General features: G+C 55.4%; 2 protein-coding genes across 2 annotated transcripts in view; one reads left to right on the top strand and one right to left on the bottom strand.

Annotated features, from left to right (window-relative positions):
- TMEM106C (transmembrane protein 106C) overlaps positions 1–27,697 on the top strand; it is a 159,788-nt gene that overhangs the window by 122,831 nt on the left and 9,260 nt on the right. The window lies entirely within an intron of this gene.
- On the bottom strand, positions 479–27,587 carry VDR (vitamin D receptor). Its single transcript, XM_050334258.1, has 12 exons — positions 27,538–27,587; positions 26,283–26,345; positions 23,798–23,855; positions 13,823–13,900; positions 12,271–12,415; positions 7,805–7,935; positions 2,801–2,985; positions 2,492–2,615; positions 2,156–2,327; positions 1,561–1,712; positions 1,255–1,371; positions 479–774 (listed from the first exon to the last, which is right to left on the bottom strand). Exons 4-12 carry the CDS (start codon positions 13,884–13,886, stop codon positions 515–517), a joined length of 1,350 nt encoding a protein of 449 aa, XP_050190215.1. The 5' UTR covers positions 13,887–13,900; positions 23,798–23,855; positions 26,283–26,345; positions 27,538–27,587; the 3' UTR covers positions 479–514.

Consider the following 27,697-nt stretch of genomic DNA (forward strand, 5'->3'; position numbering starts at 1 on the left):
GTCTGAGCTGGTCACCCGTGGGGACACGGCCCCTCCTGTTTGGGACTCGAGGTGTTCAATCCCATCGGCCTCTCCCTTTGGAAGTGGGCAGGGGGCGAGTGCTGAGGGATTTAGGGTGGGAGCAGACGATGGTCAGCGGTGCCCCGAGTCCAAAACCACCCCAAAGTGCTTCTCCTTCCCAACAGCCCCACTGTCCAGGTGGAAAAAAAAAAAAAAAGAAGAGATTTGAGGCAGCCCAGCCTCAAAACATCCATCAAGGGATAAATCAGCTCCCACAGACAGCAGAGAGAGCTGCTCCTGGTGGGAAAACCCCACGGATCCGGGTCCATCCCTGCCAACCCGCCAAAACAAAGCGGGGCTTCCACCAAACCAAACCCGGGGTGCAAAACTCCTGCCCGGGGAGCTCGGGAAAAAGAGCCGGGCTGGGAAAAGAACCAGCTCAGGAAAAGAACCTTTCCCCCCCTCCCCGACCCCACCCTCCATGGGTGTCTCAGCCCCCTCGGGGACAGCCGAGTCAGGAGATCTCGTTGCCGAAGACCTCGAGCACGAGCGGCGTGAGCTGCATGCTGTGCTCGGGCTGGAAGGACAGGCAGCGGTACTGCCGCGAGTGCTCCTCGTTGAGGCTCCGCAGGTCCGCCAGCTTCTGGATCATCTTGGCGTAGAGCAGGCGGCTCCCCGGCGGCGGGTGCCGGCAGCGGATGTAGGTCTGCAGGATCTCCGAGAGCCTGTCCTGCAGGGACTCCACCAGCGACGTGTCCTGCACGCCCGGCCGGTCTGGGGAACGTCGGATGCTGAGTTGGGAAGGGAACCCCCCCGAGCATCGTCCAGCCCAGCCCTTAAGCGTCCCCCCAGGGATCATCCAAACCCTCCCGGAGCTCTGGCAGCCTCGGGGCTGTGCCCACCGCCCTGGGGAGCCTGGGCAGTGCCCAACCACCCTCTGGGGGAAGAGCCTTTCCTTAAAATCCAACCTGAGCCTGCCCTGGCACAGCTCCAGCCATTCCCTGGTCCCCCCAGAGCAGAGCTCAGGGCCTGCCCCTCCTGAGGATGTTGAAGACCCCACTGAGGTCTCCCCTGAGCCTCCTCTTCTCCAGCTGGACACACCAAGTGCCCTCAGCCCCTCAAGGTCCTTCCTTCTCTTCATTTACCCCGTTTGGATGCTCCAACAGCTCAAAATCTTCCCAAAACCACCCCCAATATCCAAGGTGACTCCAAACCTATTTTTTGGGGACACACCAAACCCTGACTGGGCCCTACCTGGGGACAGGATGCAGATGGCCATGAGGAGCACGTGCTCTTCCTCGTGAAGGTTCAGCTTCTTCAAGCCAACCTGGAATTTCACGAGCGGCTCGAGCAGGTCCATGCTGTGGCCAGCTGGGAAGAGAACGGACCTTTAGGACGGCTGGCTCTGGAAAAGGGGATCTCCCCCAGAGCTCAGCAGCTCCTCAGACACAGCAGGCACAGGGGGAAAAGGCACTTTTGGTACAGCTCAAGGGATTTCTGTGCCTGAACTTGAAGGTGGGGCGAGATTCCTTGGCAGGAGAGAGGGTCTGGGAGCTTTACCTTGGGTGACATCGCTGACCCTGTACTTGAAGTCGTTGCTGCCGCAGGTCCAGCTCATGTCCTCGAGGGTGAAGGACTGGTTGGAGCGCAGCATGATCACCTCGATGGCACTGGACTTCAGCAGGACAATCTGGTCCTCTGCTGACAGGTCCCTGCACCACAGAGTGGGGGGAGGTTGAGGTGAGAGGAACAGAAACCCATCGGTCACCCCATCCCTGGGGCATCCCAGCTCTTCCCTCCCCACGGTTCCCGTGTCAGGTGTTCCTGCAGGTGTATTTGTCCACGCCCTGGGCACCAGTTTGGAGTGGAGAACAGGACCTGAGGGCCCTTCACGAACCCCTCACGGCGCAGCAGCTCGAGCTGTTCTGCTGACAGAGCTCGGGTGAATTTTCCAGAGTTTGGAAAGAGAGGAGAGAACCACAAAAAAGAGGAGAGACAGAAAACATCAGAGTAGGACCGGGCCTGGGAAGGGGACAGAGCTGAGGGACAGCTGTGAAGGCTCAGCAGAGAACACGATCCGGCTGTGGAGGGTAGGACGGGATTCCCGAGGGCGGAAAACCGCCTTGGACGGCAGATCTGGGAGCAAAGGTCTCACCTGAACCCCGGGATCATTTTGGCAAAGCCGATCACCTTCTGTATGCTGTAGCTGACCAGGTCAGCCAGGTGTGGGAGCATGGAGAGCTGGGAGAACTCGATGTTCATGGAGGAGCTGTCGTCGTTCTCCTCGTTGAGGACCAGGTTCGAAAACATCCGGGGCTCCACGGGCTCTGCAGAGAGGGAGACACTCACAGGGTGATGGTGCAACACCCCCAGGAGGCTTTTACAGCTAAACAAACCCTCACAGGAGGTAAAACGAGGGTCTGAAGGGTCAGGTTTAGGTCAAACTACTGCGTTTCTCCCCTTGTCACCCCCGGAGAAGTGAGTTTGGTACCTGGGAATGTGCTGAAGGCATCGGAGCCGAAGAGGTCAGTGGAATCCTCCTCTGACAGGTCCTGGGTGAGGACAGAGGAGGACTTTGTTGCCCCCCTGTTGATGGGGTGGCTCCTCACGGGGGGCTGGAAGAGAAGGGCAGGGCGTGAGGAACAGGGCTGGGAAAGGGGGGTGAGTGGTGTTTGTTCACCTGCTGCCCAGAGCAGCGAGGGGGGGCACTTTGAGCTCCTCTCTGAGGAGGAGCTGTGAGGTCAGAGGGGTTTGGAGCACCTGGGGGCTGCCCAGGAGGGCGGGGGCGGCCCAGCCGTACCCGGAACTTGGAGAAGTCGGCGTAGGTGGGGTCGTAGGTTTTGCGATGGGCCTCGAGGAGGACGTCGATGACCTTCTGCTGCTCCTCCGACAGCTTGGGCTTCAGGCTCTCCTTGAGGGCTTCCTCCTCCTTGCGCTTCAGGATCATCTCCCGCTTCCTCTGCACCTCCTCGTCCGTCAGGATGACTGTGGGGGCAGGGGAGGGCAGAAATGGGGGACTGGAGCAAGGCCAGGCAGCAGCAGAGAGTGTCCCCATCACCTGGATAATCGGTTATTGAACCTTCATCAACCCCACCCTGCTCTCACCTCGGCTGCCAGGTCACGGCTTCCCGCCGTGCCCGCCAGTTTATGGTGCTTTTAGGCAAGGTCTGGGTGAGATAAGGCCACATGAGCACTGCCACATGCCTTGCTGTTTGCTCTGTGCTTTCCAGGGGACAAGAAATCCTGATCCCGCCCGGCTCGGGTCAGTGGGTTCACCCGGCTCCGGTGCCCGGCACAGCTCTGCTCAGCCTCCCCCCCCTCCCTCCAGCTGCCAGCCTGGGGATCCAGCAGCACTTCTGCAGCATCCCCAGGGGAGTTCTAAACCTTGTGTTTAAGCTAAGGGCACACATAAACATCCCCCACTCCCGGGGGTGGGTGTTTATGGTGTTTATGTGTTAGGGGGGATGGCCCTCGGAAGCAGCCGAGGGTCGGACTCGGAGCGATTGTCCCGTTTATTTAGGGAAGGGGAGCAGCCACGGACAATCTGGGCTCAAACCTTAACTTTATAAAAAAGATCTTGGAGCCCTGAGAGGGCTGAAAGAGAAGCAAAGCACAAGGGAGCCTGCACAGACCTCTTGGGTCCGACCTCCATCCCCGCGGCCGCGTCGCCCGCTCCCGAAAAGCGCTCGGTAGCACACACAATCCACCTAAAAATAGCAATTCCCCTTCCTCAGGCTGTTATTAGCCCTTTCACCAGGCATTGCAGAAAACCCCAAGCGTGTTATCTGATGCCGAGGTGGCTCAGCCTGCCCTGCCTGAGGAGATTTGACTCCGGGGCGGGCGGGCGAGTCAGAGGTGGAATTCGGGCCGGGAGGTTGGCGAAGGGCAGAGGGAGCTGCAGCCTCGGGGCTCGGGGCAAGGAGCCCTTTGCTGTCCCTGCTCCTTTAGCCAGGGGTGTTTTTCCAATCCCTTTTTCAAGCTTGCACAACCTCAGAGGGCACCAGAAAGTCTCAGGAGGGACGGGAATGAGCAGATAGAGCCGAGAGGTCGCATCAGATCCTGCAAGGACTGGATGAACCTTTATCGGTCTCTCCCAACCCAAACTATTCCATGATGCCAGGAATATTAGGAGGCATCCCTGGAGCGGGTTGGAAAAGATAAGGATGTTTCTGTGCTGGACTGCAGGGGAAGTCAGCTTGGGATTTCCCACCCTCTTTTAGGGACTCCAGCCCTCAACCAGGCTGGCAGTGGAATTTCTCAGCCTGGCAGGGGCTGTTTCTGGTGATGAGCAGCAAACTTGAAAGGCTCCGTGCCGGAGGATCCAGCTTTCCCAACAGAGCAGGGATAACATGGATGAGGGACATCAGTGCAGTGACCCCCACACACCTCCACTGCTTTATAAAGCACTGGGAAAAAGGACTCGATGCTTATTTGGGCTCACAGGAGGATGGGAGTGGGAGCACAGGGCTCAACACCTGCACTGAGATCCCAGCTCCCATCCCAGCTCCCGGCTTTCCAAGCACCCAGCCAGAGCCATCCGGCCACAGGCTCCTGGCACAGCCTCTGTGGGCTGCCCTGACCCCAAATCCGTGTGGAGGCCGAGATAACATCTGCCCACCACGTCCAGCCAGACACAGGAGACGCCACAAGGCGAGCAGGGAAAGCCAACGCCGGGATTGTGGAGCACGAGGATGCAGATGAGGATCCAACCCTGCACCCCTGGCCAAAACCAGGGGCTTGGAAGTGCTGGAGGGGTGTGTGTGTGTGTGTGTGGAGCACAAAGGCTCCATCAACCAGGAAAGAGCAACCAAATGTAAAAGAAAAAAGGAAGTTTAGGAAATGTCTGGGAGTGCCGGGGCCTGGGAGCGGCTCCAGGGCTCGGGAATGACACATCCCAAGCCTGGAGCAGCAGGGATGTCTTGGCTTTGAGGGCCACCACCTCTTTGGGAAGTAGAGGAGAGGTTGTGTCCCTCCCTACTCACCCTCACCCTACACAGCCACAACCCTTCCTGCTCCCTGGAGCCTCCCTGTTCCCCTCCTGAGCATCCAGGGAAATTCCAGGAAAATCATTCCCATTTCTGCCCCTCTCCCCTTGCTCTGAGATGATGGTTTGGTTCTGGTTTTTGTTCTCCTCCCCTCTGGGGCTTTTCACCCCTGGGATCATAAACCAAACCTGGTGGGGAGGGTGCTGAGCACCAGCTGGATGTGACTCCAGCCACATCCCAGCAAGCCTTTTCCTTGGGATTGACTGGCACCACCTTCCCTGGAGGGCACGTGAAGACTGGGAACACAGGAGCTCTTAAAGGCTGGGGGAGAAGGGGCAGAGATGCTGGGAGGGGAATTCCCTGAGGGAGCCCATCATCCAACACCCCACCCCACGGGTGTGGATCCGACCCCCGAGGGCTGGATGTCCCTTCCTCAGCTGCAGGCTGCTGGAAAAGGGCAGTTTTGCAGGGAAGGAGTAATTCCACCCCGATCCACCCCATTTTCTGGCCATCTAAACCACTGGTACAGCAGGTGGGATAGTTCAGCACCAGCCCACCCTGCTTCAAAACCCATCATCATCCCGGGAAAAAGCAGCAGGAAAGGGAACAGGGGCAGTCAGAGGCACCCCTAGGCTGGAGAGCTGCCCTTCCCAAGTGACAGGAACATTCCCAAACAACACAAACAACAGCCTCGTGGAAGACACCAACACCCCCATCCCCCCAAAGCTTCAAGATGCCTCGTTCAGTCCAAAAATAACAGCGGCCTCTCCGGCAGCAAAGTCCAGGCCAGGCTATTTTTAGTCCCGTGGGGTTGGTTTTGGTTAATCCACAGTCACAGTTTGCTGATGGGGGTCACTTACACGTTAACTAACGTGGAGAACATGCCCCTCCCTGGCACCTGGAGCAACCTCTGCCCAGGAACTCTCCAGCCTGACCTGAATAATCAGTGCAGCTCAACACATCTCCCTCGTCAGCTCCAAACCAGCCTGGAATGACGAGCCAGGCTCCTCGTGCTCCCCAAAACACAGCAGGTGCCCTGTGTGGCCTTTTTCTCCCTCTGGTTTAAAGGAATAAGATCCAGAGATTTTTTTCCTCTTCATCAGGGATCTTTAGGACCGTGGAAAATTGGGGGTGTTGCTTCCCTACAAACCCTTCCACGTCCCGGTTTCCCGGAGCACCCGGAGGCTTTTGGGTGGCACCCCGTGGCACCAAGGCCCTGCTCACCCCAAAAGGCAAGAAAAACCCCTTCCATTTTCCAGAATTCCAGGTGCATGGACACCCCCTGCCCACAATCTCCCAGCAGGAGCTGCTTTATCGGGTTTGAACGCTCCGACCTCCTCCCGGGGACCCGGGACGTAGGAAGGGAGCACGTCAGACACGTTTTTTATTTTTAAAAGCTGCTTATCCATAAATAGAGCCGAGGAAAATAAATATTTGGGCAGCATTAGAGTGTTTGGATTGGGTTAAAAACTACTTTGCTTCCCCTCTGCTGTTTGTTTAAGTCTCTGCTGTGCACGTGGCTGGAGGGACCCACATGGCAGGGCCCCCCCCCAAAAAAAAAGGAGCTACAGAGGAGGAAAACACAACCCAGCTCTGCTGGAAAGGATGGAACTTTTAAATAATTGTAGTTAATAGTTTTAATGAACTTCTAATTCATTGTTTTAATTAATCATAGCCAATATATATTAATTACAAGTAGTGTGCCATCCTGAAATTGCTCTCGGCCAGCATTTAGCAAAGTTGTCGTCTCAGGTGCTTTTGTGGGAACACAGCTTGGGAGAATTGAGTTTTAATTGAAGGTAATTAAAGTCTTAATTTAAATCGAGGTTTTGATAAACTGACTCTGATTTGCTTCAATGTACAAAGCTAGGGAGGGAAAGATGGGTTGCTGAAGGTGGAAATCTGGAATGCAGAATTTATGGACCACGAGGACATCTTACAGAGAGCAGAAGACAAAGAAGAGGCCAACAAAGGCTCAGTCTTTGTGTTGGAAAGTCCCTACCAGTGGAAAAAAGGTATTAAAATGACTAAAAGCATGGACTAATTAATATAAACAGTGAGAAATCAATAACCAATAGATAGAACACTAATTAGTGAAAGAGAACTATGTGATTTAGAACCAATGGACATGAATTTCTTTGCCCAGACTCAGGACACAAAGGGTAAGGGAAAACACATGGACACTGGAATTTGCAGGACTGCCCCTCTGAAAGAGAACTGGTGGGAAAATAACCACAAATATCCACAAAAATAACCAAAAATACCCACTTTCTGCTCCAAGCAGAGAGGACACAGGAGACATTCTGCCCAAACCCAAAACACTCAGAAAAATGTCCTTCTGTAGCAACTGATAAAAGCATCGATATGTTTTAGGCATGGACACAACCTTTAGGTGTCAGGAGGTGTTTTTTTCTATACCTAAACCCCACAATCAAATCCGAACTCGGGCCTAAAATTAATTTAACCAGCAGATTTACCAGCGCCCTTTGGCGTGAGGAGAGAGGCCCTCGGCCCTCCTGTCTCTGACAGGATCAACCAGCGTGCCCAGGCATCAACCTCAAACCTCCCTGGATGCTCCCACAAAAAACTGATGCCCCTGGAGAGCCAGGAGAAACCGCCTGGCCCCGGGAAAAGCAACTCCCGGATCCCTCCAGGTCATGAAACGAGCCCCTCTCAACGATTAACCCGCCACACCCCCTGCCCTCTGCAAACCCCTCCTCGAGTCCTGGGAGGTTTGTTCGGGTTTTGGGCTGCCCTTCCCAGCCCTGGGGACAGAGAGGGGAGTGGGCATGGCCAGCTGGAGCTGGGGTGGTACTCACACTCCTTCATCATGCCGATGTCCACGCAGCGCTTGAGCCGGCACGCCTGGCAGTGCCGCCGGTTGTCCTTGGTGATCCTGCAGTCCCCGTTGAAGGGGCAGGTGAACATGGCCTTCCTCTTCATGCTCCTCCTGGGGAGGGGCAGAAAAAAACTGATCAGCACCGGTTTGGCTCTCCAAGAGGCTGCTCCAAACCCTTGGAGGAGACGGGAGGATGAACGCGGCTCCCGCTCGGCAAAACCCTGCAGAGGGGCTGGAGGTGTCTCTGAGCTGGCTCTGTCCAGCTGGAGAAGGCCAAGAGGAGGCCCTGAGATGAGCTCAGATGGTTAGAACCTGGTCCTAACAACACCAAAGGTGTGGGGTCAACCCCTGTACGGGCCATTCCCTTAAAAGCTGGACTTGGTGGTTCCCGTCCCACTGGGAACGTTCTGGGATTCTGTGAAGCTGGAGAGGCTGCACCTGGTTTGGAGGCATCTACAGCTTTGAGTAAGAGGTTCAGGCACTGCTGGACAGCGTGGAGAAGGAGAACTTCATACAAGGACACAGCCAAGGGGTTCAACCACAGCTTAATCCTAGAAGGGTTTGGGTGGGAAGGAGCCTTAAAGCCCATCTTGTTCCACTAGGCCAGGTTGCTCCAAGCCCTGTCCAACCTGGTGGGTAAGGCAGCTTTCTGGATCTGGACAGGTATTTTGAAGGGTGGAAGGATTGCAGAGAAACACCAAACCCCCCCCAGCAACAAAAGAAACCAGAGTGGGGGCCGTGTTATTAAACATTTACCCACCTTTTAGGCCTGGCTTTGCTGGAAGAACTGGCTGGAGCACATGTTTGTGTGTGCAGGAGAAAAAGAAATCTCACTGCAGGCTACAAGAGAAACAACCCTTAAAATAACAAGCCTCTCTTCCACCAAAACCACACCGTGCCATGTGAAGCAACCGCTGCAGTCGGGGCTGTAAATCTTCCCAAGGACAAAGGGTCGAAGGGTCAGAGCCCAAAAAACCTTCCAGGGACAAAGGTCAAAGCCAGAGCTCCCAGGAGGCCCTTCCTGCAGGGTGAGAGGCACTAAAATGGCACTTTCCAGGCAGAGCTTCCATCAGAAGGGCAGTTTCTCCAGCGCCTTTGGAGGTGTCACTTTGCCTTGGATGAAGTTCCAAAGCTCCTCTCCGGATTTTGGGAAGGTTTCCCAAGGTGCCTGGGTTTAAATGAGGTGATTTGGAAGGGAGGCAAACCCAAGCCCTGGGTGCTGCCAGGCTGGAAAGGTGAAGTGGGGATGTTCCCAGGGGAAGATGCAGCTCCAGGAGAGCCAGGAGGGACTTTGGATGAGGGCCTGGAGGGACAGGACAAGGGGGAATGGCTTCCCACTGCCAGAGGGATGGGATATTGGGAAAGAAATTCTCCCCTGTGAGGGTGGGGAGGCCCTGGAGCAGATTTCCCAAAGGATGCCCCATCCCTGGAAGTGTCCAAGGCCAGGTTGGAGGGGGCTTGGAGCAAGCTGGGATGGTGGGAGGTGTCCCTCTGGCCACCAGAGGGGTGGGACGAGATGAGCTTTGAGCTCCCTCCCGACCCCAAAGCGTTCTGGGATTCCATGAATCCCAAAATCTGCCCCCAAATCACTGCTGAGTTCAGGATGAGGAGCCTCCTGCCACAAAGAGCCCCTCTTGGAGCACCAAAACCCCTCTGCAAGACTGAGCTGATGGGGCACAACCCCTGCACCAAAGGGGGTGACACTGAGGGGGCCCCCCCAGCCATGACTGGAGGGTATAAATATAAATATACATATAAATATAAATATAAAACATGTCCTAGGGCTGCAGAGCCAGCAGCATGTAATTAGAAGCTATTTTAGAAGGGGAGATGCCAACAAAGAAGCTTTGCTCTCCCTTCTCCACCTGACATGAATAAATGCTTTTAGGAAAATTATTAGAGGAGCAGAGCCCTCCCTAACCCACCTCATGCCATGAAATCCCTGTCCCACCCAGCCCCTGCCTCTCAGCTTGGCAAACTCCAGCTTTTCCCCTGGGTTTTCCCCTTTCTCCAAGGTCAGCAGCGAATCTGCTGCCCCAAGAACGGGGACAAGCTTGAGGGCAAGCGGAGATTTGGAGCTGAACACCCCAAAAATCACCCCCCCTTTGAGGGGAACAACTCTGGGGCCAGCAGGGCAGCTCATCTTTTTCCCCCCCACAGCCCAGGGCAAGGCTGGGGAATGCACAAACAAGCCAGAGAAACACGAGGCCCTCGGGCAGGGAAAGATGTCCCGTGGCCAAGGGCAAGCCAACATTATGGGTTTGGAATGAAAATTGCAGTTCCTGCGAGGCCAGGGCACGGGAGCTGCTTTGCTGCCCCTCCGAGTCGGCTCCCAGTGGCTCCCAGTGGCTCCCAGTGCCACCAGCAGGGCAAGGGAGGGGCTGCTGGACCCCCAAGCAGAAACTCACGCCGTCTGGCTCTCCATGGAGTGGGGGGGTGGTGTTTTCATAATCATAAAAACACCAGAACCAGCCATTTCAAGGCTGGTTTGAGAATCCCAGGCTGCTAAAAATAACGAGGCTCCCTCCCTGCTCCACGCCAGCCTCTTGGGGTGGGAGCCAGCACGGAGTGGGTTTGGCAGACAGCTCTGAGGTGGTGGGGGGCTGCTCCTAGGGGGTGGGAGATGGGCACAGAGCTCCCCTGGTGTGGAGATCAACGTCACCCCTCGGCCCTGGCGCTCTCAGGGTGCCCATCTCGGGGGTGAAAGGGTCGCTGCCCCCGGGGGGAACCCGCAGGAGGAACCAGCGAAGCCAAAGGGGCCGTGGAATAAAAATCCCTCTGGCTCAGGTGCTGCTTCGGAGCTCCTGAGCAAACAGCAGGGCCCAATAAAAGGCCCCTGTTGCCCTTGGCATCAGCAGCAAGCTGGACTTTGAAGCCAGGCGAGAGCCAACAGCCCGTTGGCGCTGCAGGGCTACGTGCGCCCAGGGGTGCCAATAAATTCCTAATTAACGGGGTCATTAAACCCCAGGACCTCCTGGGGGACTTTGAGCAGGGGGGAAACCGTGTCCCAGCTCCATCCCCGAGGAAGGTGAGAGCCACCAGGGGGGTCCTGCAGCAGTTCTGGTGCCATCCCCACCAGGCAAGGCTCGGTTTGTGTCCCTCCGCCACCCGCGCGAGGCTCCAGGCACGGCAGGGAGGGAGGGAGGAACCTCACAGCCAAGATTCACCCAGCAAAAGCTGGGAGACAGCCCCTGGCTCTGATATTCCCACGATATTCCCAGCTGTTCACCCTCCTGCAGCCCTGGCTGATGATTTTCCATAGAAATGGATCCCAGGGTGGTGATTTCCTCCAAGATCCTCGAGCTTGGAGGTTGAAAACCAGCGAGTGGACACGGTGTGTTATAAACCCCGAGGCAGGCAAAGCTTCCCTGGGGCAGTTTTAGTGTCCAGGCTCTGCCAGCAGCAGGAAGCACTTCAGAGCTGAGGCAGCAGCGAGAATTAATTCATTCAGGGATCAAAAAAAGGCGTGTAAACAAGCCAGTGTAAACAAGAGGGGAACGCACCGAGATCTGAAGAGAGCGTGCCTGGAAAGCGAGATTGAAAATTAGAAACAGCCTTAAATTGAAAGTAAAGGCTTTGACTGGGGTAGGAAGGGCTGGCTAGAGAGCAGAGCTTGGCACACAGCGCTGTCTGCTCAGAAATGCTGTGCCAGGTGAGGGTCCTGCAGGATTCCAGGGGTGTCACAACACAGCTGGGGCTCAGGGGGGTGTAAGAGCCACTTCCCACTCAGGAAAGGGGCACTGGCCATTCCAGGGGCCAAAAAAGCCAGCCTGCTGTCACCACAGGGTGACCAGACCAGAGCAGAGCAGGAGAGAGCACCTGGAAGAAGGGTTTAGCAGCAGGAATTGGGGGGGAAAATGGGATGAGGAAAAGCTGGCCAGGGCTGAAAAAAACAGGTCACAGGAAAACTGTGGTCTGTGAAAAGCCCCAAATTCCTGCCAGAGGAGGAGTTATGGCTTTGCTGCTGCCCTGAAAGAGCCCAGCTGAGAAGGGGTAAACCTTGCTGGTGCAGAACACTTGAGCAAGGCTCTTCCCAGCCCATCCCACGCCATCATCACCATCACCATCATCACCATCATCATCACCTGCCTTCGTTTCACCAGCAATTAGTCACTCTCTCACTTGATGCAAGTGCCCCGGACTCCCCATGAGGACGGGTCAGCCCTGGGGCACCGCTGGGGCCAGGGGTCAAAATGCCAAACTGCCGCCTCCCCTCAGCCTCCTCTTCTCCAGCTGGACACACCCAGTGCCCTCAGCCCCCAACGGCTCCAAATCTCACATTTTTCCACCCCAAAGTGGCAGATGCAGAGCAGGACGATCCCCTCCCTCACCCCCGGGGCACCGCTGGTCCTCCTGGCTTGCCAGGGCACTGCTGATTCGGGGCCATCCAGACCCCCCCAGGCCCTGGCATCGCTTTCCAGCGCCTCATTCCCGATTCCTGCTCACCTGAAGAAGCCCTTGCAGCCCTCACAGGTCATGGCATTGAAGTGGAAGCCGGTGGCTCTGTCCCCGCAGACGCCGCAGATCCGGGGCACGTTGCGGTCGCAGTCGGGGTCGGGCAGGGAGGTGCTGGCAGCCCCTGGCTCCATGTCTGGGGGATGGGGGAAAAGAGATCAAAGCCAGGGGTTTATTTTGGCAAAAAAAAGCCAATTAAGAGGCAAATAAAGGATTTTTTGGGGGTTTCTCACCCCCACCACCCCACCACCAAAGGCGGGTCGCACAGGGTATGCTGAGCTGGGAGGGGACCAAAAGGAACGCCCAGTGCAACCCTCACCCCAAAACCTCCACCCCGTGCCCCCAGAGGATCATCCAGACGCTCCTGGAGCTCTGGCAGGCTCGGTGCTGTGCCCACTGCCCCCCTAAAACCAGGGCTGATCCCCCTCCCCACACCCCGCAGAACAAACTCACAGCCCTCCGTGGGAGAAATCCTACAGCTCACCCCACGCCCTGAGTGTTTCCTTCGCCCCTTTTCCTCCAGAAAGCCTTTGTGGGGTTAGGGGGGGAGCAGAACTGGCCCCAAAACCCCAGGGCAAGGTGGTGACACGGCCCAGATGCAGCGGAGAATTTCCCCCGTGCTCTGACAGGAAGCGGCACCGGCTCCCGTAAGTGAGGGAAAAAAATACCTGAACATGACTCAAAGTGAAGATTGTTTTTGTAATAATAATAAAAAAAAAACCCCAAAATCCTCCACAGGGCTGTAAAGGAGGGAGGGAGGAAACAGTGCTCGCTGGAATGGGCATTAAATGGAGCTTTAAAAAGGCTCTCCCTGCCCTGTGATACCCACGGGTGGAAATCTGTCTTGCTGTTAGGAACACTGAGTATCTCTAAAAGGAGCAGGGAAATGAAGGTTGTAAATTTTTCCTGGTGCCACAGCCTGGCAAAGGTCACACACCGAGGCTGTGGGTGCAGCTCAGCTCACCCTGGGAGCTGCCAGCACCTCCTGTGCCTCAGTTTCCCCAACACAGAGGACAGAGTTGTCCCCTCTGTGCATCTCAGGCTGAGAAATTCTGAGCTGATTCAGGAGCATCATGCAACCTTTTTTTTTTGGTTTAAAGCCTGGCTGAATGTTTTCTCCAGGGGGGATGAGGCAGCTGCTGCCTCGCTGCATCTCAGCTGCTTTCCAAAGGATTGGCTGGTGCTGGACTTGTCCTGTGTTAAACACCCTTTATCAGACAGCAGGTTTGGAGCAAAAATGATTTGAGGGGAAAAAAAAAGAAGAGGATGACCCTACAATTAAAGTCTCACTGCAAAGCTCTTGCTTGACCCAGGGAAGCCTCGAGTCCTCTCAGGCCTTGCCAGGACAGGGCAGAGCTGTCACACAGAGCCCAAAAATTCCCTGCACCACCTGGAGATGCCTCCAAAGCCACCCCAGGAACTTGGAGTTCCCTCCCCTGACGATTAGCACAGCCAGGGGTCCTGGGGCACCTTCAGAGAGGAGTCCTGGTGGTTGGTGCTCCCAGGAAAAGCCAGACCCAACCCCAAGCAGAACATCCCGTACCTGGATCTGGAAGATAGGCCATGCTCTGCTGCTGCCCGTCCCAGGAGCTCTGGAGCCGGGACATGGAGCCACCCACACCTAAAAAAAAAAAATAAGGACACAATCTGAGCCAGCCCCTCAAAACCTCCCGAGGATGGGTGACTCAAGGAGTGCCTGAGCGTGCCCCTCAGAGCACCGTGCTCCAGGGTGGGGTGATCTCCCAGATTAATCCTGCCAGCTCAGGTACCACTTGGCTGGTTCCCACCCCACCTCCTCAGCCCAGATCCCGGCAGGAGATATCCCAGCACCGCTCCAGGTCACCCTCTGCGTGCCGGGGTTGCCACGGGAGCCGGAGGAGAACAAAGGGGCGCCTTTGGAAGGGAAGGGGGACAGCGAGAGGTGCTCCAGAGGTGTTCTTTTAACCTCACTAGCAATTTCCCATCGGTTTAAATCTCACAATCCAGCTTGCCAAGGTGCGTGTGTGGGGGGGTGTGGCTGCTCCAAATGCTGCTCCTCCTCCCATGCCCACTGGAATCACCTGGGTACCCCAAAGGGAAGGTTTTTCCTCCCTTTCCACGCTGTTTTGTTCTTTCAGCAGCTCTGGGAAACCTTGCTAAAACAACCCATTTTTCCCAGGGTGCCAAGAGGGCTGGGGGGTTTTGTGTGTCCCCCTCCCCAGAGTGCTGTGCTGGAGGACAGAGCCAAGAGACACCTTGGGAAAACACCTGCTGGGTGGGAACCTGCTCCCTCGGCCATGCAGAGCATCTCTCCACGCTGATGGCACCCAGACAACCTTTTTTTTTTTATTGTTTAAAGCCTGGTTGAATGTTTTCTCCAGGGGGGATGAGGCAGATGCTGCCTCGCTGCATCTCAGCTGCTTTCCAAAGGATTTGGCTGGTGCTGGACTTGTCCTGTGTTAAACACCCTTTATCAGACAGTAGGTTTGGAGCAAAAATGATTTGAGGGAAAAAAAAAAAAGGAGGATGACCCTACAATTAAAGTCTCACTGCAAAGCTCTTGCTTGACCCAGGGAAGCCTGGAGTCCTCTTGGGCCTTGCCAGGGCAGGGCAGAGCTGTCACACAGAGCCCAAAAATTCCTCTACACCACCTGGAGATGCTCCCAAAGCCACCCCAGGAGCTTGGAGTTCCCTCCCCTGAAGATTAGCACAGCCAGGGGTCCTGGGGTACCTTCAGAGAGGAGTTCTGATGGTTGGTGCTGCCTGGAGAAACTCCCAGGAAAAGACAGATCCCCCCCTCCCCGAGGTGTCCCCCTCACACCTCTTGCTTCCACATTTTTTGAGCGAAAAAGCAGCAGGTGACTCGGTGATGGTGCTCTCTGGAGAGTCCCAGGCCTGTGCCAAATGCAATTCCCACGTGGATGGCGGGGCTGCCTCGACCATCTCCAGCTTTCTTGGGAAATGTTACTCATCCCCAGGATGGAAGTGACGTCGGGAGCGCGGGAGGAGAGACAGGGGAGTTTCCCTCCACCCCCGGGAAAAGGTTGCTCAGTCATTAAACCTGACATTTAAGCCCTTCACTTCTTGGAAGTGAAGCAGAATAATTAAGTGTTCGAAGGGCTCAGCTCTTTCCCAGCAGCACCAGGGAGGCCAAACCAGTTTTGGGGTTGGTGAGAGCGGAGTCGTGGCCGCCTCTTTGTCCCCCCAGCGAAGCCCCCACCACGGGGCTGGAAGGAGCAGGAGGGAGGCTGAAATCCCAGTAAAACCCCATGAAATCCCAGCAAAACCCTGTGAAATCCCAGTAAAACCCTGTGAAATCCCAGTAAAACCCCGTGAAATCCCAGTAAATAAACCCTGTGAAATGCCACCGAAGCCTGGGCAGTGCCAGCCAACCCTCCCCAGGTTCTGCCTCGGGCTCCCAGGGAGGGTTTAGTGCCCTCCTGGCTCACTCAATTAACACCACACACAGCCAAAAACAACTGGATGTTCCTCAGCCTCTCAGCACCTCTGGCAACGAATTTACCTTTTTGGGGGTTTTTTCTTTCTTTTTTTAAAAAAGGGCCTTTTTTCCAGTCCAAACCAGCCCATTCATAAGATGTGAGCAACCCTTTTCCCCCCTCCCACGGTTAAAAAAAAGACAATTAAATAATTTCCTTCTGGAGCTCCCCAGAGCCCTGTTATTGAGCTGCTTTCCATGAGATTTATTATAGGCAGAGGACTGACAGCTTTCTGGGAAGAGGGAGCTCCCCACAGCAGCTCAGCACCAGCCCGTGCAGGGGAAGCTCCCGGATTTCCTGGAGCCTGGATCCCCTCGAGCCACCCTTCATCTCCACTTCTAGGCTGGAAGAAACACTTTTTTTTTTTTTATTTCTCCTGCAACACCTGCAGTGGCTGCAGCTTCTTTGGAAGCTGGGCAAGACCTGGCAAGGGCTGGTGGTGCCACGGGACCGGCAGGTTTTGGCTCCCTGACGCAAGTCAGCTCATTCATTGCCAGCCTTTCTTTCCCCCGTGGATTTGATTAGGTGTGAAACCCTCCCCTCACGCCCCCAGACCACGGGCAGAGGCACGGAAAGGTGACAATTCCCACCCCCAGAGAGCCCAGACACTCCCAGTCTGCCCCAGTGTGGCTGCGAGGAGGCAGCTGGAGGGTGAGGGGGTGTGGGACCAGCAATTCGCAATTATCACTTTCAGGAAGGTCAGAAAGACTTAAGACAGGAAAAAAAATCCCGAACAGGAGCTAATCTCATTCCTGGGGAGGAATGGAGCACTTGGGGGCTCCCTAAAATGTCGTGTGGGGTGGGAGTGAGCCAGCCTGGGGACGAGCTGAACCCGATTACAGCCACCAGAGCTCCCAGTAACGTGGTTAGGAAGGAGCAGCCGCATCCCCGGCGGCGAAGATCAAACAGGAGAGCAGATGGAGCAAGGTGTGCTCTGAGCCCTCTGAGACTCCCACCAACCCCCCAGACCCTCCAGCAGCTTGGCTGTCACCTCCAGAGTCTGGGAAACCAGAAGGGAAGAGAGGGACGGTCCCCAAATAGCCAGGTTTGGGGTTCCAGGGTTATCAATGAGGCGACACCACCCTCCCCGACTCCTTTGTGAGGGATGATTAGGTATTTCTGTGCAGATTATTAGGTATTTCTGTAAAGATTATTAGGTATTTCTGTACAGATTGTTAGATATTGTGATGAAATTCCTCCCTGTGAGGATGGTGAGGTGATGGAATGGACCTCTCAGAGGAAGCCCCATCCCTGGAAGTGCTCAAGGCCAGGTTGAAGCAACCTGGTCCAGTGGAAGCTGCTCCCTGCCCATGGCAGGGGGGTGGGATTGGGTGGTCTTCAAGGTCCTTCCTTTACCCAAACTACTCTCCAAAGGTGTCAGAGCCACCAGGAGACCCTGCAGGAGCTGCAGACCCTGCAAACACACCCAGCCTCCCCCATCCCAAGGTGCAGGGACTCGTCCCCCAGCAAACACCTGTCAGGCAGGTGGATGTGCTGCTGCTCCCTCTCCAAGGCAGGAGCCAGGGGGGCTGGAGTGCAGGCACAAATTGCATCCCACCCAGATGGGAAAAGCCTGTTCAACCACCTGGGAGAGGGGCCAAGGGAGCTGGGGCACGGCAGGGACACACACAAGGGAAAAAAAACCACCTGGCCCTTCACAAAGCCCTTCTCTGCCGCATTAGCCAAAGCTCCTTGTGAGCTCTCACGTTTGCAATTAGGCAACAAATCCTTACGTGTGTTGCAGGTAAAAGGCAGACAATATTTGCAAGTGCTGCTGTTGCCCTGGCTGGAAGGAATGAAGTAAACAGATTTCCAGATTACGGCTCGGGCGCCGCTTCAGAAATGCCTCCAAGCTGACTCCTCGCTGGCACCACATTTGTCACTGAAAACCACGGAAATCAGGCAGAGCCCTCGCTGCACGAGCCCCCCTGGACCTGTGAGCTACGGGAGGCCCCACTGGCACCTCTGGATTGCTGTGGCATTGGGATTTTTACGGGAGCGACGCGTCCTTTGTCGAACTCTCCCTCGACAGAGTAAATGAAAGCGACTTTTCAGGCAGCAGCAACGCTGACAGGGGGCTGGTAGAGCTGGCAGAGCTGGCAGAGCTTCCCCTGCTGCGTCTTTGCTGCGTTGGGGCTGGTTTTGGCTGACCACGGGAAGAGGGAAAAGGGGAAATTCAGCCCCAGCCCGGCTCAGGCTCTGCCCTCGTTCCGCCCCACCAGCCTCATCCGAGCACCCACATCCTCTCCGGACCGACTTGATGCAAGAGCTTGCAGACACTGGGGCAGGTCTCCAGACCTTCTGCCAAGAAGGATGAGCAAGCCTGGCACACCCCAGCCTGAGCAGAGGCCACTGGAACCGATAAGAGCAACAACCCAGGGGAGTCGCAGTTGCGGCATCGCCGGAGCGCCCACAGACCCCCGGCCCTGCCCTGGGAGGGGGGGTAAACACAGCCCAGGAGGCAAGAACCAGCCTGAAACACAGCCAGTCCCAGCCCTGGTGAGGGACCTGTGGGCACCACAGCACGGGGGACTGGGGAGAAAGCAGCACTGGGAAGGGTGGAGCATCCTCCGGCGTGGAGTCACCGTCGGAATTTTGGGTTTCCTGAGCGAGCTTTTCAGTGCAGATCCTGATTGGGGCGGAGGGAGGAGGGCTCTTCCTCACCTCTGTGGGTGAAAAGGCACAGAGCTGGGTTAGGTTGGATGTTAGGAAAAGGTTCTTCACCCAGAGAGGGGGGAGGAACATCCATGCTGAGCCCACAGCAGGTCCCCAGGGCAGCGGTCACGGCCTCAACGGTGCCAGGGCTCAAAGGAGCGTTTGGACAACGCTCCCAGGCACAGGGTGGGATTTGGGGGCTGTTCTGTGCGAGCCAGGAGTTGGATTCAATGATCCCTGTGGATATATTCTGGGCTGATCCTTTGGAACCAGCTCCCAAACCATCCCTGACCATGACCAAGGGCCCCAAACTGCCCCTTGACACCCCCCAGGGGCTGCTGCATTTTAACCTCCCACACTCTGCTGCTCCAGGGGTAAAGCCAGGGAAACCAGCAGAGGGAAGGGTGAGAGTTTGCCAAGCGATGGAGCAAAGAGCAGGGCAGATCAAACACGCCCGTGCCAGGGCACCCCCAGGACGGGGACAGCAGGAAACCACGGGTGGGGGGGAAAAAACCAGCCTGGCAGTCACACAACACCCTTTCCCAGTGCATTTAAGGTTCAACAACAGCCTAAAAAGCAGCCAGGGATCCCCTGGAGAAGGCCAGGGGTGCCTCATTTCCTGAGCAGCCCCGGGGAAGGATGTTGGTCATGAAAACCCTGGCTGGTTTTCTCCCACTCGGAGAGTGTTTGTGATTTTGGGGGTTGTGGGGGGGAAAGGCAGCTGGGAGATGTTAGGCTGGATTAACTCAGTAGAGCTGCATTTACAGCCAGATTTCAGCACTCTGGCACCACAGCCTGTTGCTCTTGTTGCCTGTGTGTCCCTGTGCTGGAAGAGGACGACCCAGCTTGGAAGCTTCCAGGTGCACAAGCCCCCAGTTCACAGGAAGGATCCAACCCCATCCAGCTTCCCTGTGACTCACCAAGGGTGCCCTGCCTGGATTTAGGGGAACCAACCTCACCAGACACCCCAAATTCCCATCCCTGTGAAGCCACAGCGGGTCCCAGGCCCTGGCACAGCTGGCACAGCTGGCACAGCTGGCCCAGGGCAGTGGTGGTGTCACCACCCCTGCAAGTGCCACCACCCCATGGATGGGGGGACACGACCAGTGGTGGGGGAACAGTTGGGCTCAGTGATCTCAGAGGGCTTTTCCAGCCTTAATATTTGATTTGAAGCCTCAATATCTCTGATTTATCTCGGGGAGGCTGCAGAGAGCTGCTCTGGGAGCCACTGCTCGTGCTCTCAGCCAGCACTGACCCTGCCCTGAGCGTTCATCATTAGCTCAGGAGAGAAAGAGGGACAAAGTACAGAAAGAGTTTGTCCCCCTTGAGGTGTTTTTTTTCCATGTTTTATGACTTCCCACGGGCTGGGGCAGCTCAGCCCGAGCCTCACCCACAGGGCCCCGACCGAGCTGCCTGTGGGACCCACCAACACAAAAACATCCCAGAGCAAACGAAAATCAAGCCTGGAGCGACCAAAGGCACTTCAGTTTTAGCTGCAGACGGGAGCAGCACGCAAGAGCTGTCTCCCTCTCCCACATTTTCACTTCTTATCGCCAGGAGTTATTGCTCCAAGCTAGTGCTTCCAGTGGAAACTCCACCTTTGGCTTAGTCAACACGATTCCCAGGCTGATATCCCCGTTGTTCTGCCTCCCAGGAACCACCAGCACTGCACCCAGCTAATGGCAGGGACAGGGCAGAGGGAGAACTCTGCTCCAGAGCAGCAATTATTTCCACAGATGCCCCCCCTGTGACATTTGGGAGTCACCTGAACCCTTCCCAGATTTCCACCGTCCCGTCCTCTGGCTCCAAATCGCTTCGTCTGTGCCGCCCTTTGTTTCCCAAATCCAAGGTAGGGGCACCCAAGGAGTCCTTCCCTCTCCTATTCCAACAAATTCAGGAAAGGCCCAGCAGAAAGGAGCTGTCCCTACACGTGGGAAATACCACACTCCTTCGGAGCTTCTCCCTGATTTCGAAATATTTACAAACAGGTTCCCTTCCAGAGAGGAAGCCACGCAACCCCCAGCCACCTGAGCACTGAAACCACTTCATTTACCGCCTCGAGCCCACCCTGGGCTTTTTGCTAGAGATGGGAGGGGGGAAAACTCAGCTGATTAAGCTGCAAAGTGCTGCAGAAGTCTCCCTGGAAAGAGCAATCTGAAGGTGAGCCCCCGATCTGGGAGAGGAACTGGGGCTTGGCTGAGCAGGGGAATTTAAACCCTGCCTAAAAGCACATTTGTTAAGCCAGGCCAGGCTCTCCAGCAGCACCAGGGGAGGTTTAGGTTGGATTTTAGGGAAAGTTTTTTTCCCCCAGAGGGTGGTTGGGCACTGAACAGCCTCCCCAGGGCAGTGGGCACAGCCAAGAGCTCCAGGAGGGTTTGGAAAACACCTGGTGGGATTTTGGGGTCAGAGCTGGACTGGATGATCCTCGTGGTTCCTCTTTCAACTGGGGATATTCCAGCTCCTCTCTCTGCAAGGAACCAGCCCCGAGCTCCTGGGGGGAAAGAGTCCAGGATTCAAGGTCTTGGGATTCACAGAGTGGGAAAGATCAACGGCAGGCTCTGCCCCAGTGGCCTTTGACACAATAAACTCATTTACTAAAGATTCCAGGTGATAGAAGGGACGACATTCCCAGAAACCAGAGCCCTGATGGCTTTGGCTGACCCGTCCTGGATTGTGATTGTCGGTTTGCTGCAGGATTGCCCAAGCTACTCCCAAACCCACCTCATCAAAGAGGACAAATCACTTAAAAATAAAGTCCCTTTGCATCCACCTGGCTGCTCCAGCTGCAGTGGTTTTTTTTTTTTCCACTCAGTTATTTCTTAGTTGGTTGTAAGGCATTTTATTTATGAGGGTGGGGAAACCCTGACATGGAGAAAGGTGCAGTTGGGGCAGCAGGAAGAGATGGAGAGAGGTTGATTGGTGATGGATTAGTCACCCTAAACCAACACCACAGACACACAAGCCTTGACCAGCCCTAGATAAAGGCCAGGAGGCTTCCCCACCAACAGATTTCCCAGGAATTTGGCATTACAGCAGACAAGAAGTGGCATTGCCAGAACCTTACTGAGGAAATAATAATAATAAAAAAAAAAAAATCAGCTCCCAAAATCCAGCACGACAGGACTGGAAGTCTCACCGCTGGCTTCGAGTGGGAAGCACAGGAGATGTCAGATTTTGGGCAAGACTGGACCCAAAAATCAGTGTATCCAGGACCCACTTTTACTGAAGAGACAGAGCAGGAGCCTCCCAGTGGGATATTTCCAATTAAGGGGTCAAAAAAACCACCCCAAGTGGTGTCATCTCCAAGGTTATCCCAGAGCCAGGAGAATTTGCACTGTGTGGAGCTACAGGTGAAGATCCCCAGGGATCAGATGAGCTCTCAGCTCCTCAGAGACAACCCCTGCCTTGGGCACAAGCTCTGGGAGCTCAGCCTGGTGCAGTGACATCCTCTCATTCACTGCTTGCATTCAATCTTTGCTTTCTGCCTCCCAACACCACCTCCCTCCAGCCCGAGCTCTCCCGACAAATTCCAGCCTCCTTAAGAGCCACCAGCAGCGATTTTCCAGCAGATCTTTATCAGCTGATTAAAGGACAACTAGAAATGCAAGCAGCCAGGGATCAAGAGCCAGAAGGAGGGGGAAGAAAAAAAAAAAAAAGAGCAAGGAGAAAAAACCCAGAAGTCAAACCAAACCAAGAGGACACCCCTGTGTGTCACCCCTCACCGGGGAGATGGAAGATAAAACAATCCCATTAAACCTTCCCATTAATTGCTGGCTTCCCCTCGAAGCTTTGGGGCAGAACCACAGCCTGTTGTTGCAGATCAGGGACCCCCAAAGAAGGGTCAGACCCCCCCAAACCGAGCCCTGCTGAGCCCCTGGCCCTCCCTGGGCTGCTCTCCCGGGGCAGGAGGGCAATTCCCTGTCCCAGGAGCGTGCCAAGGAGGAGTTGGCTGCCAGGTCTCTGCTTCTCCCACCTGTCTGGACAAGCTGACAGGTAAATGGAGAGCTGAGCCCAGGCAGGGGCACGTGACAGCGAGGCAGAGCCGTGCCCTGCCCTGTTCCTTCCCTGGCAATTTTCCTGCCGCTTGAGGAAGCGAGTGGGTGAGCACCGAAGGGTTTCAAGTTGTTCCTCTCTCCCCAGAAATTGCTGGGTAATTCTGCTTTTCTCCTTGCCAGGGATGAGCTGGAGTGATTTCCCCCACACACACTTTCAGCCCTCTCAGTTCAGCTCACCCTGGAGCACCCAGAGCCCTCTTGAGAGTTCACAGTTCAAGCATCAAACGGGGCCAAACCACCAATTTTTGTGCCCTGGCTCTTTGTGTGCAACAAGGAGGACACCCTGGGCAGCAGCAGAGCACAAAGCCAGGTTTCTCCTCCTCTGTCCAGCACTGACCAGGCCATGGAATTCCCTGAGTGTCCAAGCAGGCAGTGAAAGGCTGGATGGACTCTCCTTGGAGCACAGGAGCTGCCTGCACACCCCAGTGCCAGGAGAAAACAGCGAAGGAAAGCAACCCAGCAGGAAAACTCTGCTGAGGAGGGCTCTCCTCCTCATGGAAGAGCTCCCAGACCAGAGATTTAAGCTCAGGATTGGGGAACTGAGCAGCAACTTCACGTTCAGCCCAAGCCAGGCTACGGAAACAACAACAACAACAACAGCAACCCCCAAAAATCTCTTTACCTGGTGGGAAAACAACACTGAGCTAAACCAAATCTCCAGCCTGAGGGGGCACCAGGGGCAGGTGGAAGGAGCCAGGTGCTCCCCAGCTGGTGTTTCCCAGGGGCACCACGTGGCAGGCAGGACTCGCTGTCCCCCTCTGGGGACACCCAGGTGAGCTCAAGGACACGCCACAAGTTCCGCAGGGCTAAGCAAAGTCTAAATATAGACCTGACCGTATCTTATCTGCCCTCTGAGCAGGGGGGTTGTTTGTGGGGCTGCGAGGGGAGAGTTTTTGAGGTGCCCTCCCCTGTCAGCACCAGCCCTAGGGAGAGCACAGAAGGATTGAGAGACCCCCAGAGCTGGGATCCGTCAGTTGGCAGGGGGGTGACCCGCCCGAGGTGGCACCTGGCGGGCAAGGAAATCATCACCCCCCTCCTCATGGGTGCTGGTCCATCATGGGAGGCCCCTTGCCCAAGGAGTGGGAGCGCTGAGGGAGCAGGAGCTGGTGTTTGGTGCAGCCTGGCAGGGAGAAAGCGGAGCAGCACCCACGGGGGAGCCGGGAAGGGAGCGGCGGCGTTCCCAGAATGGGGTGAAAAGGAGAAGGCAGGCCCCGGTGTGGAAACCCTCAGGGTGGGTGGGGGGAAAACAGCAAAAAAAAAAACTTCTCAGGAGAAAGGGCAGGCAGGAAGGCATCAGGACTGCAGGATCAGCACGGTGGGGAGTTCACTCACCAGCGTCCTGGTGGCTCGGGAGTCACGTCAGCAGGTCCTGGGCAGACACCATGGACTCCTGGCAATGAGGAAACGGCTTCAGATGGGGCAGATAAAGGTCCCAAGTACTGCTTTTCATCACTTTTACACCCCAGTTCCCATTTACGAGGGGCAAAACCGGGCTGGCACCAGGCTGATAAGGGGAATGTGACTGAGGAGCAGCTGAGTCAGCAGGTGGAGATGGAGGTGGGAGCTGCTCGGGGGCACTGGGAATGTCCCGATGTCCCACCCTGAGCTCTCCTGGCCTCAGCAGGAGAATCATTCCATCAGCAATGGCTTCTCCTTCTTCAGGTCATATCCCCCCTGAGAAGCACCATTTTAAAAAAGTCTCCACCTTCCCCACCTGCCTGGATTTTTGCTGCCCTCACACCTTGGTTTAAACCATTCCCTCGTTATTTAAATGCAGAATTAACACGTTAATTTATTAATTTATATTAATTTATATTATATTATTTTTTACAAATTTATATTAATTTATTGATTCTGTGAGAAATAAATTTATATTACTTTATTGACTATACTAAATTTCTATTGATGTGTTTATTGTACAATAAAGAAATTTATATCAATTTATTAATTGTATTGTGAAGAAATGTATATTTATTAACGATACTAAACTAGCAATTTATAAATTATTAATCATATTAATTAGTAATTGTATATTTATGAGATAAATTATAAATTATATATACATATATATTTTATATATGTATATATACATATATATAATATATATGTATATACAATATATATTTATATATAAATTATATATACATATATATGTTATATATTTATAAATAGTGATTATGAAATATAATTATATGTTTATAAACATATATTAAATATTTATATATATTTATATATAGTTATATGTTTAGAAATATAAATTAAAAATATTAATACATTAATTTATACACAGAATTAACACACTAATCCCCTTCTAAGGAGTGGGATTTAATTCATCCCTTGGAGCAGCCCCTCCTTGGCTTTCCTCACCTTCTCATCCTCCTCAGTGGCCACAGTGGGACTGGGGAGGGGTGGGGGGGTGTCATCAGGGACCCCAAAACGTGTCCCCTTCCCCCTGGAGCTCCCTTGGCACCAACAGGTGAAGATTTGTCACCTCCCCTGCTCAGACAGATCCCCTCGAACTGAGCTCAGGCACGGGAGGTTAAAAATTACTCCTGAGAGCACCTCTGCCCACAGAGACCCAGGGGCAGGGTTAGTTATTAAAGGGAGGAAGAGGCTGGATTATCCACTTATTTCATCTTCAGCAGGATGGGAGGGGAAAAACACCCACCTGACCCTAGGCACGCTCTTTACCCGGTGAAAAACCCTATTTTTTGGTGCTTTTGTCATTCCCCAACCCGCTGGGAGATCTCCCAAGTGATCCATTCACACCTTGGGAAGATGGGGCAGACACTCCCTGCACCTGCCAGGCCTTCCTCTCCCTCCTCCTCCTCCTCCTCCTCGGGTCCCTGATGCCACAGGGCTGGCTGGCACAGCCCTGTCATGCCAACACCACAGAGCTGCCCAACCTCAGCCTGGCACTTGTTTTTTTTTACCCCCTCTCAGTTAAACCCACTCCCACCAGGCCCCTCCAAAAGCACAACAAGAAGACCCCACTGAAGTGGGATGGGGAGGGGGAGAAACAAACACCCACCTGACCTAAAGGCACGCTCTTTACCCGGTGAAAAACCCTATTTTTTGGTGCTTTTGTCGTTCCCCAACCCGCTGGGAGATCTCCCAAGTCATCCATTCACACCCAAGTGATCCATTCACACCCAAGTGATCCATTCAAACCACAAGACCCCACTGAACTCGGTTTTAACCCCCCCTTAAGCCGGGTTTAATTCTGTTTTTGACCATCTCCAGGGAAGGCAGAAGAGGTTTTATTCAAATGAGTAATTACAGCCTCGACTTCCTTCCCCCTCCCCAAAGAGCAGGCAGGTTAAAAAGATTCCTCCCAAGCCATCAACCCCAGGTTCCCCCCCTCTCAGAGCCCACGAGGAAGCAGCGAGGGGGGCTCCACGGAGCGGAACAGGACACTGAGGTGTCTGATTGTCTGTCTGTCTGTCTGTCTGCCCCCACAGGACACACACACGTGTCCCCGACACGGCTGGCGCTCCTTTAACCCAGGGCTGGGAGGAAGATGAGTCACCCTGGGGGAGGAGGAGGAGGAGGAGGACACGCCACAAAAACGCCGCTTCTCCTGAAAACCACTTTCTGAAGAAAAAAAACTTTTACTCAAATAAAAAAAATTAAAAAAAAAAAGGAGGGAGCGGGGGGGAAGGAAACAAGAGGAAGGAACAGCTCAGCCATCTCTACCTGACCTTTATCAGCCCCCCTACCACAACTCCCCAAGGTTGGGGGGCTTCGTCCTGACCTGGGAAGGACCCCCAGGTCCTCATGTAGGAGCTTCAGGAAGATCCCCCCCACTCCTTCGTACCTTTTTTTTTATGCTGGGAACTCTCTGATCCAGGCAGTCCCACCTCCAGCGGATGGAAAGGCGCTGGGGAATTAGGAACAGAGTGCAATTAGTGCCACCACGGGGTCTCAGCCCCCACCCCCCCCAGTCTGTCTCAAAAAAACCACTGAATTGGGAAATTGGGAGGTTAATTTAACGTGCATCGAGAGCTGATCGTTAATCGGGCACTTCTCTGAGTCAGAGACCGGGTAAGGAACAGGCTGGAAACCCTAAAACACCGGTTAACACCCCAAAAAGCTTCAAACCCCCCCCAAAAAGGGGACACACAGAGGGATGGGACAGGGGTGGCTTCTCATGAGGTGGTGAAGCTCAGGAAGGGGCTCAGAGCGGAAAATGGGGGTTCACACCAAAGTGGGGTGCGTGACTGGGTCCAGTTCATCCCAACCCTCACCCCAACCCCAGAGGGAATCACCAGCCAGCCCGGGAAGGGGGAAGGCAGCCAGAATTTAGGGGGGAAAGGAAAGCAACCCCAAGACAGTCACACTCACCCCCCAGCCCCACCAGGGCACCCCAAATCTCCAGGGTGAACCCTCATTTCTGGGCCCAGCAAAGGGTGGTCAGAGCTGAGCCAGGACAGCCCTGTGGGGACCCCGACACCCCAAAACCAGGAGCCACCCCCAGGAGCCACAGAGAGGCTGAGAGGGACAGGGACACCCCCAAACCCCACGGGGAACCCCACTTTGGCAGGGAAAGCCCTGAGGGTCTCCAGCAGAGGGGAGGCAGTGGGTGGGAGGGGGTCTCGCACGGGACCCCCGGCGTCCCCCCAGGGGGCTCAAACACACACAGGACCCACAAACCCGGGTGGGGAACAGCGCGAACCCCGCGCCCACGCGGGACCCCCAACCAGGGAGCGCACGGAGCTCACCGGAGAGGCTCAGCTCTCCCCCGGGACCCCCCCAAAACCCTCGGGGCAGCTCCGCGCACCCCCCCGCCCCCCGTTCCCCCGGGGAACCCTCCAGCCCGCAGGCAGAAGGACAGCGCCCACGCGGGAGTTGCCTCGTGCCCGTGTCCCTTCCATCACGGCACGGGGGGGCCCCAGTGATCCCCAGTGATCTCCCGGTCCCGGTGACCCCTTGTCACCCACAGAGATCCCCCGGTTCGAGCCGCCCTCGTTCATCACCGGTGTCCCGGTGATCGCCCCCAAGCTCGGGCACGGAGCGGGGGGTTCGCCCCGCACCGGCTGTCCCGGTGTCCCCTCCCCTGTCCCCCCCGGTACCTTCGCTCCCGGTGCCGCCACGCCGCCCCCACCCCCTTCCCGGTGCCGCCTTTTGACGGGAACCGGCGCCTCTGGCCCCGCCCCTCCGACCACGCCCACCCATAACCACGCCCACTAAGCCCCGCCCCGCCAATGCCAGCGCGGCACCGCCTCGGCCACG

Source organism: Myiozetetes cayanensis, unplaced genomic scaffold (assembly GCF_022539395.1).
Source record: "Myiozetetes cayanensis isolate MyiCay16 unplaced genomic scaffold, myiCay2020 scf51, whole genome shotgun sequence".
NCBI classification, from domain to species: domain Eukaryota; kingdom Metazoa; phylum Chordata; class Aves; order Passeriformes; family Tyrannidae; genus Myiozetetes; species Myiozetetes cayanensis.

Excerpts from the sequence above, each read along its gene's own strand:
- VDR (XM_050334258.1), bottom strand. The coding sequence starts at position 13,886 with ATGTCCCGGCTCCAGAGCTCCTGGGACGGGCAGCAGCAGAGCATGGCC. Across the intron at positions 2,616-2,800 it reads CCGACTTCTCCAAGTTCCGG|CCCCCCGTGAGGAGCCACCC; the intron begins GTACGGCTGGGC and ends CTTCTCTTCCAG. Across the intron at positions 1,372-1,560 it reads GGTCAGCGATGTCACCCAAG|CTGGCCACAGCATGGACCTG; the intron begins GTAAAGCTCCCA and ends TTCTCTTCCCAG.